Raw genomic sequence first — 20670 nt, 5'->3', positions numbered from 1 at the left:
TAATAGCCGACTGCTGCTTATGCACCTCCGCGTTAGTCAGCGACACATTAGGTTTTTGCACTTTAACACTCAATAGCCTGCTGCCGAGGGCCGTCCTGGACGTTAGCCAGTGAAATCTGGAGGACTTCCAGTGCATAGATTTCTACAAGCGCCCCGTGCTCTGTAAAGGGTTGGAGTTTACATATACATATATGGTTGGTTAGGTGAAGGAATGTAGAGTCTCAGGAAGAATAAGCAAACTGGTAAGGGGGGGGGCATATTTCAGAATAAAGAGACCATGCTTCATGCGTATATCATTTATAATTTATGTATTTTTAACTCTTACTCAGACACTGTAGAGAAGATTCAGTAACCTGCACTTTGCAAAAAGTGTTAGAGGCATGGAATTGATTCACTTCCACTGTGTTCTTATGTCAAGGCTTGCAGGAAGTGATGTCATACCGCTAGAAGGAAGCAACTTTACAAAGCATGTTTAATGTAGAGTGGATAAGATTTCAGCAATGTGTGAATATACTTCACCCCCCATTTTAGGACCATTATACCCCACCAACAAGCCCAAGTATCCACTTACCTCGGAGATGTGGTTGATGGAGGACTCCATTCTCCGCAGCTGGGAGGCTTGGATATCCAGCAGTTGCAATACATTATTGGCCAATGCATTGATCTGGTAAGCAACGCTAGCCAAGGACTGGGTGGTATACGCCTTGGTCTCCTCTAACGCTTTCCTCTTGTCAGGTGCCTAGAAGATAAAAACAAAAGATTAAGCAAACCTGTATGTACGATTGAGGAATGCGTACACATGCCCTAGCGCACAGCCCTGACCTTGCAAGCTGCATTCTTCACATGCGTGTGCGTGCATCTGCCCGAGGGAGACCCGAGATATTTTACAGAGAGGTTTATCGGCAGTAAAACAAACAGGAGAGAAGGTGCTTACAGGACTACTTCACAATCTTAACTTATCGGTGCCACTGTAACAGTACAGCGGCCATTCTGCAAAGCCTTTAGCCAAACTCTATCTGTATATTTGAGGACTGTTTGTACGCTGAATAATTCCACTACTGCCATAAAAATTATGTTCTTTGCATAAACACCTGGTTGTTGAAAGGAAGCATTTTACTAAATATTCATTAGAAATGGCTGATTATAGGAAGAATAATAGCAAAAAATGCAAATATGCACAAAAACAACAACCAACAGCCTCCTACACACATCTCTGAACCAAACGGGACCTATATTCAAAGTACGGGCCCCCTAACCGAATGGACTATCTAATGTGTTGCGTGGACGGCATGCAATGCACAAGCCAGAGGCTAGCAGGTCTCACTCAATGAAAGAAATGACGAAACACCCCAAAAAATATATGTAAAAACACATTCATTCTTTAATGCAGCCCAAATGCCGTCTCAAGTACAATAGTGGCACTTATTCCTTAATCAGTTCCTTGTCTCATCTTAGATCCACAGCCATATGCCTATCCCCAACCCTTAATGGATTAACCGCTACCACTTCTGCTTGTAGGCTGTTCAACTTTTCTACCACCCCTTCAGCAATACATCTAAACCTCCAACCCTGTGGTTTTAGATGATCTCTTAATCTAAACATTTCTCCTCCTCGGAAATAAACTTCCCTTCTGTACTTTGTTCAGTCCCTTTATGTATTAAAAGCTGTCTATCACATCTCTCCCCTCTCTCTTCTCTGAGCTCTAGTCTTTCCTGATAATTTTGATCTGGCAATCCGCACTTTAGAACATGGCATATTAACACATTTTCCTTGTATATTTACGGCAAGATGTATCATTATAACTTGGCAGTTCGCGGTCTGCACATTAGGCTGTCATAGAAGGGTTAACTGGAAGGTTGTGAAAGAGTTAATGTTTGTGTCGCTTATTATTCTTCCTTCTTTTAGAAGCGGTCTTCCCATTTGTATGCAGAACGCACAATATTTCACATACTGCTCTGTTTGGAGCGGAGGATACTGGCCTAATCTGGAGTTTATTTATTGCTTTGAACAAATCCCCATTTTCTCGGGAGCGGAAACCATGGCCACGGGGCCGGGATAGTAAATCACGGCGGTCTCGCATCTCCTGGCTGCAGACAGCTCAGACGCTCTCATTACCCTGAGAACTCCCAGGAACGTCCCATACATCATATCAAAACTACCCGCTCTAATGCCCTTTTCATTTGTTTAAAAGCACTATAAGCATTTCCAGCATTACAATGAGTATGAAAATAAATACATGGGGGGAGGGGGATCACCTGACCTTTGACCTGCGTCTGGATGAAGAATGAAGAGTCACAGCTGTTCGGGACAATAGAAGGAGATGGTATTTTTCCTCAATGGAGGTCAGAGGATTCTTGCCGGATCAGATAAGATTATCCGGAGGCCTTAAATACCATTTTAGTCCTAGGAGGTTTATCCAATAAACTTCCTTTATCTGCAGACCTGGTGGCTGCCATTTTTGGTTTTCCCTTCAAACACCCTTTCCTCCATAGAGTTTCGTTAGCCAGAGTGTCAGGCTGGGTGATTGAAACTATGCCATTCTATTGTTCCTCACAAGCAACATAATAATGCACACAATGTATATATTTCTATATGTCTTGTGATCGCAAGCTTGTAAGCCGAGCTCTCTCCACCTAATGTATCAGTTTGTCGGTCTGTCAGTTCTAGTCTTGTCATAGCCCTCAAAGATATGTATCGTATTAAGCGCTGCGTAAATTGTTGGCGCTATATAAATAGAATAATAATAATAATAATAAACAATAATCGTTATTGTCGATGGTTTAACACAAATATCTACCCCAGACTGGCCCCTCCCTAGGCCTCATCCTTCTACCTGGGGGTATGTAAAACGGCGTGTTAAACATCACTGTAACAGTGTGAAGTTGACACAATCACAAGACACCAACTTTACACAATAAACAGGCCTGGGATTGGCTGCTGAATATACTGGGCACGTTAGTAACACCCAACAAACTAGTGACAATACCAGGTTTCAGGGCCTTCTCCTGCCAGTCAAGGGCTCCCTGACTGCTCCTGAAACTGCCGGTACCCCCAACTCCCTGGGAAACTCCATAGACATTAGTAGATGTGTTACTGTCCCAGTTGACCTAAGCTTATACCAAAAAAAGCAAGTATTTCACCTGTATACATGTAAACAATCTGAAATTATATATATGGTTCTTCAGCTTGAGGTAGGGATTTGATAATAAATGGAACTTGAGTAAAGAAAATACAGATTTGGATCCTTATAAAATGTATTAGAGAACAGAACACAGTGGCCAAAGTGTTACAAAAAGTAAACTTCTCCGAACCCCGGTTACACTTCCATTATTCAAACAATTTCTGTATTGATTGATGAGTCTCTCCGTATGGAGGAGAAAACCCAGCCTGCTCCTCCATGCAGATCTGCTTTCATTTAAGGTTTTTCCTGCCTTATCAATCATGAAATGCTCATTTCGGGTCCTGCCACAAGATCTCAATGGGGCTTAGGTCTGGACCTTGAGTAGGTGATTGCCTTTTTCTTAACCATTTGGATGCTGACCTGCTTGTAAAATGTATCTCAGATAAAGAATTCATGGTCCCTCTAATGATAGAAATGCACCCCCATGCCAATACCACTGCCACACCATTGGTTTAAGGCCCTTAATGTACACACCATATTTTATCTGCCACACATCCAGGTGCTTCTCTGCCAAGTCTAGATACCCATTCATGTTATTCTTAGACAGCAGTGGGTTTGGTCTTGTTATTCTGACATGAATCCATGTTTCCATGCAAGAAATTCTGACATGAATCCATGCAAGAAAAGCCTACTCATACCAGTATGGTGTTGGAGAGTTTGGTGGGGCAGCCTCTTGTGTCTGTGCGTCTGATGTGGCTTTGGAACCTTCAGAGTTCATCTTCATAAAGCTCCTCATGATGAATCAATCAATAGAGAGATACATTTGCTACAATCATTTTCTGGTATGGAGTCTGCTTTCACAATGCAGATGTTGTATGGAAAGTCCATCCAATGCCAATTAGGTTCTCGACAAGTCAAATAAGATAAATGTAGGAGCCGGTAAGGATAAAGTGCCCTTCCTGCACTTCATGGAAGGCCAGAACCCTTTGTGGTGTCCACCACAGCCATAATCCCTTAAAAGATTTCTCAAACTTCTCCAATCAACTAACTTCAAGCTTCTCAAATTAACAAAGTGCAACACTCTTCGTTTCCAAACCCTATTCCATGTTCATATGCCAACATCTAATGATGTGGCCTCAACCTAAATCATTAGTACAAGTAAAAGGTAATAAAAAAATAAAGTATGTTAAGAAGGACTCATAATGGGCAGTTACAGTATCTGAGCATCATTAACAAACGATGTCATTTCCCTTGTACAAAAAGAAAAGAGGAAGTTGCTATTGTTGCAACTCAGTAACGTCAACCAAGGTCTCATTATCTTAATTCCGCTGCCAGTTTTATCACTAATCAATATTATTAACAGGAAAACAATACCTGGGAGAGAGTCACATAAATTGAGTGTCTTGGAGTCTTTAATTCTTCTTATGCATGGATTTCTCAAAATTGTTTACAGCCCTCAAAGCCCCTGGAATAATCCCTGAGTTGGGCTTCGAGCCAATGACCTCTCTACTCTAGCCAAAATAAGGCTGACCAATAGAAACACAAGTTACTGAAGTCCTCTGTGTAGGAGATGCAAGGTCTCCAGGAGGAAGCCACCGCGTGAAGACATCTAAATGAAACCACTGAATTTCCAGTTTAAAAAAAGCAGATTCCGGTCTTGGCTCAGAAAGGTCAAATTTGTTACATGTCAGGAACCATAGATGAGGAACGCATTGCTGCAATTTAAGTTTTACTGTAATCTCTTCACATCCCCCCCGCTAATCACAGTAAACAAAATTACAAAATTAAAGGAGGAAGCATCAGCGACGCACAAAAGGTGACAACGGCACCCATGTAACCATGGACAGTTATAGAGCATTAAACAGACCACCGACATATTATTTGTACGATGTTAGGACTCTGGACGCCGTGTTACTAAACCAGTTTGTAAAACAGGTATTACAAGTCACAGTCCCAGCAGGAAGGAAGCCACAGCCTTTACCCCAAAGCAGTGGTTCAATAAACCAGCACAAATCATACTCCCTTTTCCTCTCACCCACCCCCTCCGTCAACAGCTGAGCCAACAAGTACTTAGAACGTACAGTTTATATACGCTCACTCGACACTTCCAGGTCCCTCTGGAAGCCACTGATAAAGAAAACACAAAACCACTACAATCGTCCACATTCTAAATAAAGAAAGACACCAGTAAAATTGTAAAGATAATTCAAAACTGGAATCCAATTCCCTGTTCTTTGAATTCAGCATGAAGGCTGAAAAAAAGTGTTTATATATGTGTGTGTGTGTGTGTGTGTGTGTGTGTGTGTGTGTGTGTGTGTGTGTGAAAAATTAAAAAAAAGGGAGGCTTAACTGTAGTTCCATTAGTAAAAAAAAATATTAGTTACTTTTCCTGTCCTGACCTCGCCTGCTGGAACCCGTTACCATCAGAAGGGGGTAACTCAGTAGGAATTCACTGTATGGAACGGCAAAATATAGGATTAAGCCGTCACATACTCCATAACAATAAATAAAGTCTATCAACTCCTCTTACAATTCACCATGATTCTAATTATGAATTAAACAAGGGAACGCAGCCAAAAAAAAAAAAAATCTGTATTTTTATTTTGGCCATTTCCATCATGCTGGATTTTCTAGTAAGAATTTCCATTTTTAGTAATAATAATAATAAAGCGGGAAGGATGTAAAAATATACAAAAATCCTTAGCTTCTTCCAGCCAGGGAGCATAATATGCGGTAATACAGTTTCTAAAAATATAAATAAAATGTTGAAATGCTTTCTAAAGTGGATAGAAGCCATAGAAGATGAAATATTACCAGTTCAGCAGACACACCATGCATTATACTCATCTCCATGAAGTCTGATAATATGATATTCTCAGACTTCATGTCATGTCATAATATTTACCAGCATGTTAGAGGTTTTTAAAGGGACACTCTTGCCATTATCCACACTTTAATGCCATGAAAGACAGGGGTCCCTTTAAATTTTCAAGGTGTCTAAAGCTAAAGCATGGATGAAATCCGCAGGGTCTCCTCCATATGCATTTACACGGGAGGGCTCCTGGACGTTCCCGGGTACGCTGCCCAGACCTTATTCAGCGTCTCATCTTAGCTTCAGGATAGCTTTAGGTCTATCCCACGTTTAAATTCCTTCACTATATTTGCATTACCATTGATGGGAGGCCGTTCCATTTATCTACCATCCTCTAGGTAAATTAAAACTTCTTTACATCACATATAATGTAAAAAAAAAAAAATGGCTTTGAAATATTGTAAATGTTCAAGAACGTCCGTTAGACGGTGCTCTCTGTTTGACGAGCCATCCAAGAATGTCAGTGACTTGTTCTTTAATCAGCATTCAATAAGAGGTCGCTTGTCTCAAATATATCTGATTTACAATTCCCCTTTGCTGCCCACCATCAATATAAAGAATCGCAACCCCACTTCTTACTTTCCTTTGTGCGTTCGGAGGTACTGGGTACATAAAGTTGCACGTAATGCAGGTTAATTTTGAACAAAAAGCTTGTAACTCAACTATGGCATTTAGACGGACATTTATTACCGGCACAAAAAGAAGAAATATTTACAGCAAGTTGTACAATTCAACCTTTTAAAGCTCAAACGCAGCCTCCTATTCTTTGAATTTAGCATAAAAATATTTAAGAAAATATTATAATCATAATAATAAATAATCAGCAAACACAAGGCTAGAAAAAAAAGCATTACATTGAACAGAAGTGAAATAGTTAATGAAATCCAAGCTAGAAACGTAACTTGTTCCATCAATACCATGGCACTGAAAGCCTCAGATCAATATCATTTTCATATCCACCTCCGCGGAGTGTTAATGCTTCATTGTGGAGAAGGACAAGGTATTAATTGATGCGGGGAAGCAGGAAGACCGCCAGGGTCTCTATAAAGGGCAATGATTCCTCATATTATATTAGAACACCAAAAAAAAGTTCTGCACCAGATTTTTTGGTTATTCCTTGAAATATTCCTCAAATCTCCCGGAGCTAAAGTGTTTTTATACATGGTGGAAACACAACCACTACGGAAACATAGAATTTCATGGCAGATAAGAACCATTCGGACCATCTAGTCGGCCCATCTTCCCTGATGTAAGCACTCAAACCCCAATCGGTACTTGGTCTTGTCCCAGAGTTGGGATAACTAAACACGCATGTTTAAATTCTCTATATTAGCCACCACCACATCTGCTGGGAGACTTTTCCATTTAGCTACCACCCTCTTTGTAAAAGCAGAACTTCCTTACATTACATCTTAGCCTCTGATCTTATAGCGTTAGATTATGACCTCTTGTTCTAGCATTTCTCCTCCTTTGAAATAAGCTTTCCTCCTGTACTTTGTAGTTAAATGTTTCTACCGCATCCGTCTGTCTTCTCTCCTCCACCCTACACACATAACGATCCTTTAGTATTACCTGATAAGTTGTATCCTGCAACCCATTTCCCATCTTTGCAGCCCCCAACTCTCTCCAACATGTCAATTTCCTTCTGGAGATAAGATGGCAGACATTTCTACAAAGTGGGGTCCAAAAGTAACTATCCCGCAATCCCAAAAATTCTTCTGAAAAGGACAGTCGGTCCATAACACCTGGAACACCAATAATATCTTGGATGTCATCCCCAACTTTAGAAAATACATTTATAAAACCATCATAACAGCTGTGTCCTTGTAACCGACACACCCCATGGCAGAGGTACAAGTCACAGCAGACCATCTCCAGCTTCCATGACGGTATTCTCCTGATTTAGTCCCAAGGAAGTAGGGTGTTCCAGCAAGAGCGACTGATGACCAGAACTGGACCATACCATAAAGTCACAAAGTAGGGCACCATCACGGAGTGCCAGCTAACTGTAAGACATTCTACACAAAACCTGATTGCTCATCAAAATCAACAAAGGTAGTAATGTTACAGATAAAAAAAAATTATATATATATATATATAGATAGATATATATATATATATACACACACACACACACTAGTGCAAAGCCTGCTGATTGGAACATGGCATTGGTTGCTATGGTGATATGACCATGCTTCCAGCTTTGCTGCAGAGTCTCTTTTTGTAGGTCTGATACTTCAGATCAGATTTTGGGTGCTAAAAAAAAAAAAAAAAAAAAAAAAAAAAAAAAAGTTAAAGGGGGCTCCAGATGTTTATTTTACTTGCAACCCACAGACACAAAAAGGGTTTCATATCCCCTTTCATCAAAGTAAGCTGCCCTGTCCCTATATTTGGTAGTCGTGAAAGGGTTAAATAGAGCCTGCAGTGTTTTGTATCGTGATCCCCTCCAAACGTGGGGCGTTTATCATAACCGCCTGTAACACGGGAGATTAAGCTGTCTGGGTTTGTGTTTGCTTTCCCGCAGACAGCATGAGAGAAGTCGCTACAAACCCAACTGGCAGCTAATATCACATCGATGGCATTCATACGCAGGGTCACACAAGGAAACGGACAGGAACACGCATCAAAGCCCTATCGGAACACTAGCTGCAAAGAAGTTGGACAGTCTAACAGTCTTTTGTTACCGTACATTAACAAAGAACCAACATATGCTTACTGAGAGGGTGGTGGATGTTGATTTGTAATGGAATCTCTTCATAGCCGTACAGAGGCCCTTTATCACTCCCATCACGCCTGTGTTCCAATGGCCCTTTATCACTCCCATCACTCCTGTGTTCCAATGGCCCTTTATCACTCCCATCATGCCTGTGTTCCAATGGCCCTTTATCACTCCCATCATGCCTGTGTTCCAATGGCCCTTTATCACTCCCATCACTCCTGTGTTCCATTGGCACGTTGCGTTCGATGAACCAAGTTTAAGTTTAAAACGCTAATTGATGGTTAGAAAACCCCTTTTGCAGTTATGTTACAGCTAGAAATGTCCTAATTTTCCATGAAAACCGATAAGTGACCCCAAACTTAATGGGTAGTGTATGTATATATGTATGTATATATTATACAATAGTTTATTATTAGTTTATTATTAATATTATACAATAGTCACCTTATCTACCATACATTTATGGACAGATCCCTTCAGCTGCCCAATCTACCCGATCCCATTGAGAAATACCGTATTTGCTCGATTATAAGACGAGGTTTTTTCCAGAGCAAATGCTCTGAAAAATACCCCTCGTCTTATAATCGGGGTCGTCTTCTAATCAGACCCCAAAAAAATGGCTGGGGCCATGCTGCTTACCGGTCGCGAGCAGCGTCTCTTCCGTTAGAAGCAGGAGGACAGGAAGCTTGTAGCTTCCTCACAGAACTCTATCTCCCCCTCCCTCCTCTGGGGGCGGGGCCAGAGAAGTTGCTGGTACAGCCAGTCCCCTGCAGAAGTCTTCGAGTGAGAGATCTGCAGTTCAGGTAAGGGGGTGGGGGAGGGTTTTTGGGTAAGTATGTGTGATTAATGTGTGAAGTATGTGTGATTAATGGAATGAATGAGTATTTAAATGTTTGTGAATGTGTGTTTGTGTGTGATAGCATGGATGTGTAAGGGGGGTGGGGGTTGTAGCATGGCATAGGGAGGCTGTAATCCCACTACTATCATCCCCAGGTTCCAGCATGTACTGGCTGCCTTGGCTTGATAGGAGTGTGATTGCTGTTAGCAGCAATCACACTCCTATCAAGCCAAGGCAGCCAGTACATGCTGGGTTAAAAGGCATATCATGGGGCTGAGTGGCATATAGGGGGTTAAAATGCATTTCTGGACCTCCAGAAATGCATTTTAACCCCCTATATGCCACTCAGCCCCATGATATGCATATATACCTCCAGAAATGCATTTTAACCCCCTATATGCCACTCAGCCCCATGATATGCCTTTTAACCCCCTATATGCCAGAGTGGCATATAGGGGTATAAGGCATATCATGGGGCAGAGTGGCAAATAGGGGGGGTATAAAGTATTTCTGGGGGCAGAGTGGCATAACTGGGGGGGGGGCAGGTTGGCAAATAAAAGGAAATTTAAAAAATATATTTACATGAATTAATATTTACTGGTAAAACTTTTTTTCCTATAGGGTCGTCTTATATTCAGGCTTTTTGTTTTTTTCCTAAATTAATATTTTGATTTTGGGGAGTCGTCTTATAATCGGGGTCGTCTTATAATCGAGCAAATACGGTAATAAACAGTTGTATAGATAATGTCATTGTGCCGAGATGTAGCGCCCTATGTGAAGACCCCGATAGAAGGGCTCGACTAAATAAGGGTGGATTAATAAGAACAGGATGCAGTTGGGTGCCTGCATCTGTTATCACGGCACCGGCAGCCGGCGCGGGACTTTCAAGAGCTCCTTCCTGTTTTTCTGCCAACACATTGCTTACATTAACACAGTTTACATTACAGCGTCACGGAGAAACGGAAACGGTCATAAAGTGCTTCTGAAGATGCGGTTCTACCCATCCCGCTGCACAACAACATCATTTACGATTAAGATTGTCAGGAGGTAAATAAAAAGGTTATTTATACACTACTACAATGGCTTCAAGTTCACTTCCAGAACACGCACCCATGCGGCCATGTTTTCTATATGTGCATCTCCTCCATGCTGAAAGGAGAACGAGACCACGGGTTTAAACATGATTTGTGATATCCGTATGACCCAGCTATGGTTGTTTCAGGAATTGGTGGCAGAATTTAGGCGTACCGGTCATTAAGACCATCAATTCCGAAACAAAACTCATGCCTACACTACAATACCATTGTTATCTATTTATATAGCGCCAACAATGTACATGGCGCTTCTTACAGTCCCTACATTTACAAGGTCTGACCAAACTAAAACAGGCAGATTAAGACAAATCGATTAGGTAGAGAGAGCCCGGGTTGCAAGTTGGCGATCCAGAAAAGAAACCGGAGAGCACGAGGTCCAGAACAAAAACCATCAGAACCAAAAGCTCCCAGTAAAACATGTACCAGCTGCATTCACGGGGCGGAAAAATATCCAGAATGAAGGAATTATGTAGTGGAGACGGTTTCCCTACAATCCACCCAAATCGTGAAAGAGGTCCGGACATGCTGATAGCTGCAGGGCTTGAGTCATGAAGGACTCCAGATATGACTAACTCAGGCCAGCTAGAATGTGGGGCAGATGGACCCCCTACCAACCAAAACAAGGAGAAGTTATTCTGCAAAGTTTCTCGTATGACAAAGAAGAACAACACAGGACATGAAAGTGGAGCATGTTAGAGATCAAAGGGGGATAAACAGACGCGCTAAGTGGAGAAAAGCAAAATTCTATTTAAACCACATGTTATGAATGACAAAGGGCGTATCGCTCAAGGGAAGGTAGACGGGCTCCTCAACAAACACCGAACACAGTAATGTTACACAAACAGCCATGTGTAGACGAGTTGTGGTTTAATTAAAGAGTTCACTGAAAATAATGAAAAGTCAAGATTATCCTGAAGAGCCAAGATGGCCGTACAACACAAAAAGTTAAATGTTGGCATTCAAACTGAAGGAACCATGCATCGTGCAGGGCCAACGTAGTCCTTCTTGCAGGAGAACATTGCCACTGTAAGTCCTTCATAACCTATAGTTTACTGAGCAGAATGATAAAATGTATAACGCCTCGGTTAAACAGTTTAGTGAATAAACCCCCTGGAATCTTAGAGGTGGAACACTGAACAGCACAGTTTATAAGATGGGAAGGTGTAAGGTGGTCTCCAGGTGCCGTGCAAGCCCAAACCCACCCCTGGAGACCTTCTTCAGAATGGCTGATTTCATAAGTTGCGGATAATGTGGGCACAGTATTAATATTCTTCATCAAACATTAAGCAGAAAATAATTGGTTATTGAGGGATATCAACAAAAAACACAGACGAAGCCCAGAAGATTCTGAGGACATCCAGACGATATCCAGCATGCAGTAGGCTGAGGTGTCCCAAGGCTGTTTAGGAGGATATACCGCCATGTTTATAAAATATAATAATATTACAAAGCAGAAATAATATCCTGATTCCAATGATTTTACATCAAAGGAGACTTATGTTCTGCTGATAAACCATTCCTCTGAAGGCCAGCGAGTTGTGGGAAATATATTTATTAGATTTTTATTTTTGTAGACTGGAGGTTGGCCGAGTATTACTAATGACCCCCAAAACACACAACGTTCTTTCTTCTCAGTCTTGGACTCGTGAGGTCACATATTACAGGGACCCATGAGTCACATTACACGCTCTGTACAGATTACACGCCAAAGATTGTGATCTCACTCCGTATGGCGCTCTACGAAAGGAACCACCAATGGGTGGGACACGCTGAGGTTTTCAAGCTCGCACTAGATCCTCTCATATGTGGTTTAACAGACAGGGCTCTTTTGGGGGTAAACGCTGGTAATGTGTACATTGCATCAGAATATATAAACGGGGTTTATAGACCTGCTTGAAGGAGCAAATCAGTGGAAGTAAAGACCTCCTATCGGAATCAACGGGTGGACTTTCCACGCATGCATACGGGGCTCTGAACAGCACGGGGGGGAACCGCAGAATCCCCCCATGCATTTTCAAGGGGGACACCGAAACTGTAGTGCATATGATGGCTACAGCAGCTCTTTAAACAGGAAAGCAGCTACTAGGTAGGACTGTGGTCACTCTTTAGTAACCACAAGGGTGCGGAATGAACACAATCATTTAAAGAAGGGAAAGAAACTATTTTATAAAAGGGCAGTACTGCCAACACACGCTAGATATTTCTGCACTCGTGTTCCAGCAAAGTATCGGATAAACGCACCGCAACGGTGCAATGCAAAAAAATAAGTCACCATTAAACACGGGGAGAAAAAAAAAGCTTCCCAAAAATTATTTTAATGCATGTAATAACCGAGAATAACCTTTAAATTACGAGGTACCCCTTAAGCAAACACATGGGGGGGTGTAGCGGACATCCATGTGACATACTTCTTGCCGATGCGCTGGCAGGGGGTACGCACGCCCCGTAAGTGCTCCCTTTTATTTAAATTGGAGAGCTTTCCTGCCACCGATTGGCTGCTTTGATCTCTCATAGTATCTGACTATGTATTAGTCCTCAGTAGGGCTGTCAGGGAGAGCACGCTGTCCCTTTAAGCAGCAGGTACGGCAGAAGCGGCTAAACACTCATCAAATCGCCCTAAAGTGTAGCGACAAACCCTCTCTCACCAAGCTGACATCATGAGACTTTATTCACATTACAGAACATCACGGCCGAGTATTCTACAAGCAGAGGACGGCGCAGCGAGGACTGCCGGCTGCACAAAGACAAACCTACGTGGGTAAAGAGGACGTTATCGGCTAACTGAAGCATAATAGATTGCAAGCTTTGGAGGCTACCTGGGTCTCTTCTTCAGGTATCTTACCTTCTCCTTCAGATAACTTAGACAGAGACCTAGACAGACTCAAAGGCTTCCAATCTGTTATACGTCAGTTAACCAGTAAAGATACCATCCCGGAATCTTCTGTTATAACCCCTCACAGTCACCTAAATAATCAAAAGCAAAACACAAAATAACCTAATCAGGGGCTCCTCTCTGCTGTCTAGACAGCCATAGTCTGGGACACAAAGCACAGTAATAATCATGTCTGCTTTACATGATACAGTGTACACACATCACATCCACATGCATGCATGACACACATCACATCCCCCACATACATACATCACATCCATCACACTGACACCCAGGGGAATGAAGCACTTGCTAACATATAATCCATGCAGCGGCGGAGAGCCCCGGCCGCCCGGACAGGCAGGAGTTACGGCACTCTGGGGAGATTCGTGCGATATGACTCATAATTAAACAAAAAAGGACGCACCCTCTGGGCGGATCTGGGGAACACCCACCACCCTTCACTACGGAACGGCGAATAAAGGGTTAAGGGGAGCAATAAAACCCTTTAAGTGCCCCAGAAAAAAAATGATTTTTGGAGCGATCGCATAGACGTGAAATGAAGATAAGGGCAGAAGTCCAGAGGGCCGGCATCCCGGACTTCCTGTATGGTATGCGGACCTCCAATGCTCATAGCCATTACCCAGCACAGTGACAGAAAGCGGCAGTAAATGCTGTGGGGTCCCCGGGCCCCTCACCTGGACGTAGTTGCTCTCGCAGTATTCTGCCACCCGGGTGAGGTTCTGGTAGCTCTCGATCAGAGCTCGCTTGCCAGCGGGGATTTCCTCCTCTAGTAACATCTGCAGCTCTGCCATCTTGCACCCCTGTGCATCTCTTCCTCGTAAGCCTAGAACAGACAGCTGGCTCCGGACCCACCCCGCCCGACTGGAATTCTGGGATTCCCAGCCTCGCTTTCAGAGAAGCCCCACCCACTGATAGCTGTAACGGTAGGGGGCGGACGCGCAGAGCATGTCGGGGGTTGTAGTTTCAGCGCTGCATTGACTTTGCTGTTTCAAATAAAACTGACCGAGCTGTGTTTCTCGCGTCACTTCATGCATGAAATAAAACAGTTCTATATGTGCCTGCTTACATTATCCAATGTTCTCTTTTACTATTTCTTCTTTCTTTAAACTGATAATTAGCATATTGTTCGGACTACCAATACCTGAAAGGAACACCCCAGCGAGCATGTGTAATGCAGATACGATAGCTGTGTGGTCCCTTTAAATTTTAGTGGTGACCCCCCCCTTTGCAAATGCATGGATGCATTCTGCAGAGACCCCCATATGCATTTGCTCCTTTCTCTAACCCCAGCTGGTTACCATGCCAAACACAGCCAACTCCACTGAGCATGCGTGGAAAGATCTCCCATTGTTTCCAAAGGGAGAGCTTCCCTGCCATTGCCAATCAATGGAAGTAATCAGAGGCGGAGGGCAGCTGCAGGTTGCAGCTTATACCTCAGGTAAGCCCTTTACCTTCTGGCCCGAGGGACAGGTATAGCCGAGTGGCCCTGTGCCCCCACCCGGTAACCAACATATGCACTACCACACATACACACACTTACACTAGGCGAGCAGGGCTCTCTCCACCTAATCGGTTTGTCTTAGTCTGTCAATTCTTGTCTTGTCAGACCCCTTGAATATATGTATCGTATTAAGCGCTGCGTAAATTGTTGGTGCTATATAAATCAAAGATATTAATAATAATAACATACGCACTTACGCTCATACATACACTCTCCAAGACACACCTGCTCACCCCTAACTTCTTTAGTGGGGTGTCAGGGTCCTCAGTGACTGTAAACTGCTCTGTTTAAGAGATTCTACATTATTTGGATGGAAATGGACGGGTGGGTGGAAGTTAGGAGTGAAAAATATAGCGGGGGGTTCAAATTACCAACAATAAATATACAATATCGTAAGCAATTGAACGGCAATTCTCCCATATCAGGTTTCCATGGTGATTGGATCAAACTGTTCCCAGAACTAATCTTTATAGATAAGGCCTTAAGATCAGAAGTTTCATTTGGGCACACGCAGGGCCAGACTGGCGGTGGCCATCTGATGACGTCATTGCGGCCGGCAGCTGGATGTACAGCCGTACGTTACTCATGGAGTGTGTGGTCATGGCGCAGTGGTCTCTTGTGCGAGTTAGTGCTAGAAATGACAGCCAAGGAGTTGAGGTCAAGGAAAAAGACCAAATGTATGGGGGGGGCCTGCAAAATGTAAAGGTCACATTCAGTTACTAAATGCATTAAAGTGCTTTACGAGGGCTGGCGTATCCCTTTAACAAGATGTGCTTTTCCTGTCCGATTCTCTGCGTTATTCCCAACCTGATTATATTATCTAAAGATACAGCGTCTGTGAATTACTCGCCATCCCACAATCACATTAAATGATCGGGCGACCAGCGTGCATGAAGTCGCTGGCTTGTGTCATTGATCCACCCGATAATAATCAGCGGAAGAGGATAGAAGAGTCTCAAAAAACAGCAGCACCCTGTAAAATACATCTGGTGATGCAGTTATTTCATTTGTTAAGTCTAATGAGTCCATTATTTGGATGACTGCACCTCCATAATGGTGTAAAAGGTCTGGTGTTACTGTCATGGACAAGAAGTGCAATTAAATATACACGCTGAGCCGTGTTAAAATTATAATGTTTAGATCCTGGGATTCTTACTTTCATCAATTTATTATTTAAAGTAGAAACTTTCTCCTTGGATAATATCCCACCCGCCCCGCAGATCAGAGATCTCCCATGTAACTGACCCCCTGAGGATCAGCACACCTGGGGCCTGATCACCTAAGTGGGCTCCGGTTTAGCAGCAGGGGGACTGCCGCCTCGCAGGACCTGTGCCAGGATACTTCACTGCATGTAGATATAGATAGATACACGTAAAATGACAGAGCCTGTGGTGCCTGAATCTGAGGGTCCCAGGCATTCACTATGAAAACGGCTCCGAAGTGGTGGCCGCCTTTGGGACATTTTGCGAGGGTGAGATTGCCCTATTAGGATCATCCATCTCCAAATCCAGCTCAGAACGTTTGCTGGGTATGAGTTCGGCACAGAGTCTTACAGCCCTAAAAGTCACAATAAGTTAGAATAATGTGTATAGAAAGAGCAGGAAATGGCTTAAATAAAACTGGGGGAAAAAATGGGGGGGTGAGTATTCTTGCCGAGGTGCCGCTCGTTTATCTGCTTGCAGCAAACTGAAAACAAATCAGGATCACTGCCCCTTTAAACACAACAGCTGTGTAGTGATGTCATGCGAGCAGGGCTTACCTCACCTTTTGCTTCTTTTAGTCCATTATTATGTCATGCATTACTGTAAATTATTATTAATAAAATAATAATATTATGTAGATAGATACCAGATAACTCTCCAAATGTAATAGTCTCGGGATGAGGAGAAAACAATATGTAATCATTTAACAATGTGAGGCACGGCAGTCAGAGACAGAGATTAAACAGAGGTTTAGGAGAACACAAGCTGTGATAAAGATAACTAATTAGAGTGACGAGGATATCAGGTAATTGAATTAGAGTGCAAGCTTTCTAGAGCACTTATTGTATCTTTCTTCAAACATTGTATATAATTAATGTTGAGCATTATAATGCAATAGAGTATCATTCCTGTTTTGTCTCTTTAGTATAGATTTATAAATATCTTATGTCCTTTACTGTGTTTGCTTGTACTATTCCACTGAAAGTCAAGTCAATGAAACTACTACCCCTGTCTGTAAAGTATAATTTTCATGGGATTTGTAGTTCAGTATCACCGCGAGGGCAGAACCTTATTGTTTACTGGGTTAAACAATTGAATGTTTGGGGTTTTTGTCCATATTTGACCAAATAAAGGTCACTATAGCCACCATAGCACTCTACAAAAGTACCAGTCATTATCGATGGGGGAGGGGTACTTAGTACATTCAGATTATGATTTAAATAAATTGTTTTGTGACTTTTTTTCTAACGCGTAGGTTAACCAGTGCATGTTCTTTTTTTTCTAACGCGTAGGTTAACCAGTGCAGCTTTTGTCCGTGTTGCCTCAGTGGAATGACAACAATTTTGCAAAGCTGAAGGCCAAACTTGTCGATTCGCTGAGAACATGCTGTGGCTGTTTGTAATTTTGGATTCCGTTTGTCAAGGATTTATGAGACAGCAGAGGCCAGGTAGATACGGGAATGGCAGGATGACGTGCAGAATGGTTTTCTTTTACCTCCAGTGGGAACAGGGTGACCTCAAATTACTGTTACTGTCCGAGATTACCTCGTAATTTTACTTTGTACATGTGAGCGGCAGTCATGTTTTGCCCCTAAACCCCCCCCGGGGACCATTTCTCAAAAGGGCGGAGCCTCTGTGCACACCCTCTCCCCCAATATGAGGAATGGGAAGAGGCTGTCCCTGTGATTTATTTGGCTCCGCCCCTTTGCAGAAGTACTCCATGAATATTGTAGATTCACAGAGAAAGAGTGCATGTGAGAGAGTGAGTGAGTGAATGAATGAGGCAATGACATTTCAGAGCTTTCTGCTTCGCTTTCGTTTGTTTTGTTGGGGAAATTGGCAAATTTAGATAAAATTCATACAGTTCTGAATGTACAAGTCTAATATAGACTAAAAAAAATACTGGCAGCGTGGCAGCTTATGGCGTCAGTGGGGCCGCCCACAACTTCAGCCGGTAGTCCTGGCCGCATCCAGCAAGGGTAGGTTCCTAGCCAAAGCCTAAAAGCCAAGAGATCCAATAATCTCAAAATATTGCATGATACAGTATACCCTCCAATCTGTAGTAGCTGAAGACTCTCTGGGATCAGCAGTGAAAGTAAAGGTCCATGTTAATATATGTTTTAGCTACAAGTGGCGAGGATACAATAAAAATAGTGCACCCAGGTGCCACCAACCCTAGGTTTACCCCTGCATCCTGCCCCAGAGGGCAGTAATCCACACAGGGAGGACAGAGCATGCAGACCATCGCCAATCAGTAAAGACCTTGCACTCCTTCGTCTGGAGCTTTGAAGGCTAGATAGATATAGATCTCTGCCACCCGTATTGTAACAGCCCCCGGCCCCAGCGCATGCTGTGCCTCCACCTCAATGTGCCCCTTGCCCTGCAAGTAATAAAGTCAACAAAGCTATGTTTACCAAAGAATGCAAAAAACTATGCAGATATCTATGCAAACCTTACTTTTAAATGTGCACTGTAACAATGTACACAAAGTATAATGCTTTCAGTTCGGTTATGTCTTTGGCAAAACACATTATTCTTTTATCATCCTGTAAATGGCACTGTTGTGGAAAAAAAATGCATTTGTCTGTTAAACAGAATATCTGGTATTGGCAGCTGCAGCATTCCAGTTTCACCACTTGTTTGGCTAATATCTGGAAGGATAATGGGTCCCCCCATTATCATCCCCCAAAGTGAATAATATCTATGTAAGTAAAAACAGAGAAATGAATACTGGAAGATGTTTAATTGTAAACCCACTTTGCATAGAGGACATGTTATTTTAAACATGTACATAATATACACCTCCCTCCAGGCCCGGACCGGCCATCTCGTAGACTGAGTATATACTCCCCACGGCAGATCAGGATATACCCATGAAAATGTAGCAGTCGGCCGCAATTACATCATCAGGCGCCAGGGCTGCGTCATCATAGCCAATCCGGCCCTGACTCTGGATGTCCAAAATACAAGAAAAAATGTATGATACATGATACTTTACACCAGTTATTATTTAAACGGATGTATCCATACTTTTATTTTTATTTGTTTTACTTTTTTTTTAATTTACATTTGAAACAGGAGATTCACAGGACAATGAATTAAAAAAAGTACTCAGCCCAGTAGAGGGGCTGCTGATTGACACAGATGCATCCCCGAATTAAGTATTTATTACTGTCTGCTTCTAATCTACGTGGCAGTGCCTTTGCATTAAAGCTAATGGGATGTTATAATGCATAGATGAGATCAAATAAATCACTAATCTAATGAATAACCTTAGTACACCAAGGTGTTAAAAGCTCTGTAACAGGGTTTCAATGACTATAAAATGGTTCCATCTATTGTATCAATCACTTGCCAATAAGTTTTGTAGGAGTATTTTTTTTCTTTTTTACTTACAAAGTAAAAAAGCCAAGAACTTCAATTCTTTCCTAGTACCAATATTTGAGATTTGAATTTGAAAGGGTTAGAAAAGCATCCTTGAATCAATCAATAAGATTTGTTTCCTTGATAAAACAAATCAGATTATCAGTAAATTATGCAAAATCTTTGATTTGACCTGAAAATGGTGACACCATTTACTTGCCCCTGAATCTGCATCAGGGTATTAATGGATATACCCAGAGTTTTTCTCTGTTTCTTAAGGATTTTGCACCAATCTTATAAGTGTAAATTGGTGGACCCCCAGTGTCACAACGTCTAGCGCTTATTCCTTATATTTCGTGGATACATGAGCATGCTCACCGGTGCTTTTCTTACTGATTTATCACAGCCCAAATCAGAGCCCACCCTTACATGGGTCCCGAGGGTCCGTGGGACCCAGGGTGCTCTTTTACAGGGACTTCAATTTGCTACCCCAAGACATCTTATAGATACGTGGAGAAAAAGAAGCGTTTCTGCAACTCCCTTTCCTCGCATTTATCGCTGCACTTCCGCATAAGGGCAGAGCCACATGGACAGCCTCTGCCCCATTCCTCCAGTCAGGGCAGAAGGTGTGGCCAGAAGCTCCACCCCTTATGCAAAAGTACACCAGGAGGCCCGGTTCAAAGAGAAGCAGATGAAGAAAGAAGACACAGAGAGAAGCAGACAAAGAAAGAAGACAGAAGATCAAGAAGAGGCAAGTAAGAAACAGAGCTGTGGGAAAAGAGACAGGAAGATATTGAGAGAGTGTGAGAAAGCATGAGAGAGTGAATGAGGGTGAGTGACAACAAACTTTGTTTGCGAATGTAAAAAGCCCCCTGAATTTCTTCCAAACTGTATAGGCAGGAAACAAAGTTTGTTGTCTGAAAACAAATGGATGAAAAATGTAACAAAAAATTTGCCTTAATCGTTATTTCGTTCCTTTGTACAAGGCTGATATATATATTTATATATATATTCTACAGATCTCTGTGGGTAAGTAGCCTTTTGAAAGCACCGCTGTCTAAGCAC

At 42.5% G+C, this 20670-nt stretch overlaps 1 protein-coding gene across 7 annotated transcripts in view; it reads right to left on the bottom strand.

Annotated features, from left to right (window-relative positions):
• The window catches only part of ABI1 (abl interactor 1), a 32436-nt gene extending 18038 nt beyond the window's left edge, over positions 1 to 14398 (bottom strand). For 4 of the 7 annotated variants that reach the window (XM_053466934.1, XM_053466939.1, XM_053466937.1 and 1 more), the window contains exons 1-2: positions 14215 to 14398; positions 572 to 739 (exon numbers count right to left, since the gene is read on the bottom strand). In XM_053466934.1, the coding sequence (XP_053322909.1) occupies positions 572 to 739; positions 14215 to 14331 (285 nt within the window). In that variant the 5' untranslated portion in view covers positions 14332 to 14398. The remainder of the gene's footprint in view (positions 1 to 571; positions 740 to 14214) is intronic. The other 3 variants (XM_053466936.1, XM_053466938.1, XM_053466941.1) reach the window with 1 other exon arrangement.
• Between the last annotated feature and the right edge of the window lie 6272 nt (positions 14399 to 20670).

This window comes from Spea bombifrons, chromosome 5, assembly GCF_027358695.1.
Source record: "Spea bombifrons isolate aSpeBom1 chromosome 5, aSpeBom1.2.pri, whole genome shotgun sequence".
Taxonomy (NCBI): Eukaryota; Metazoa; Chordata; class Amphibia; order Anura; family Pelobatidae; genus Spea; species Spea bombifrons.
This window is presented reverse-complemented; position numbering and strand designations above follow the sequence as displayed.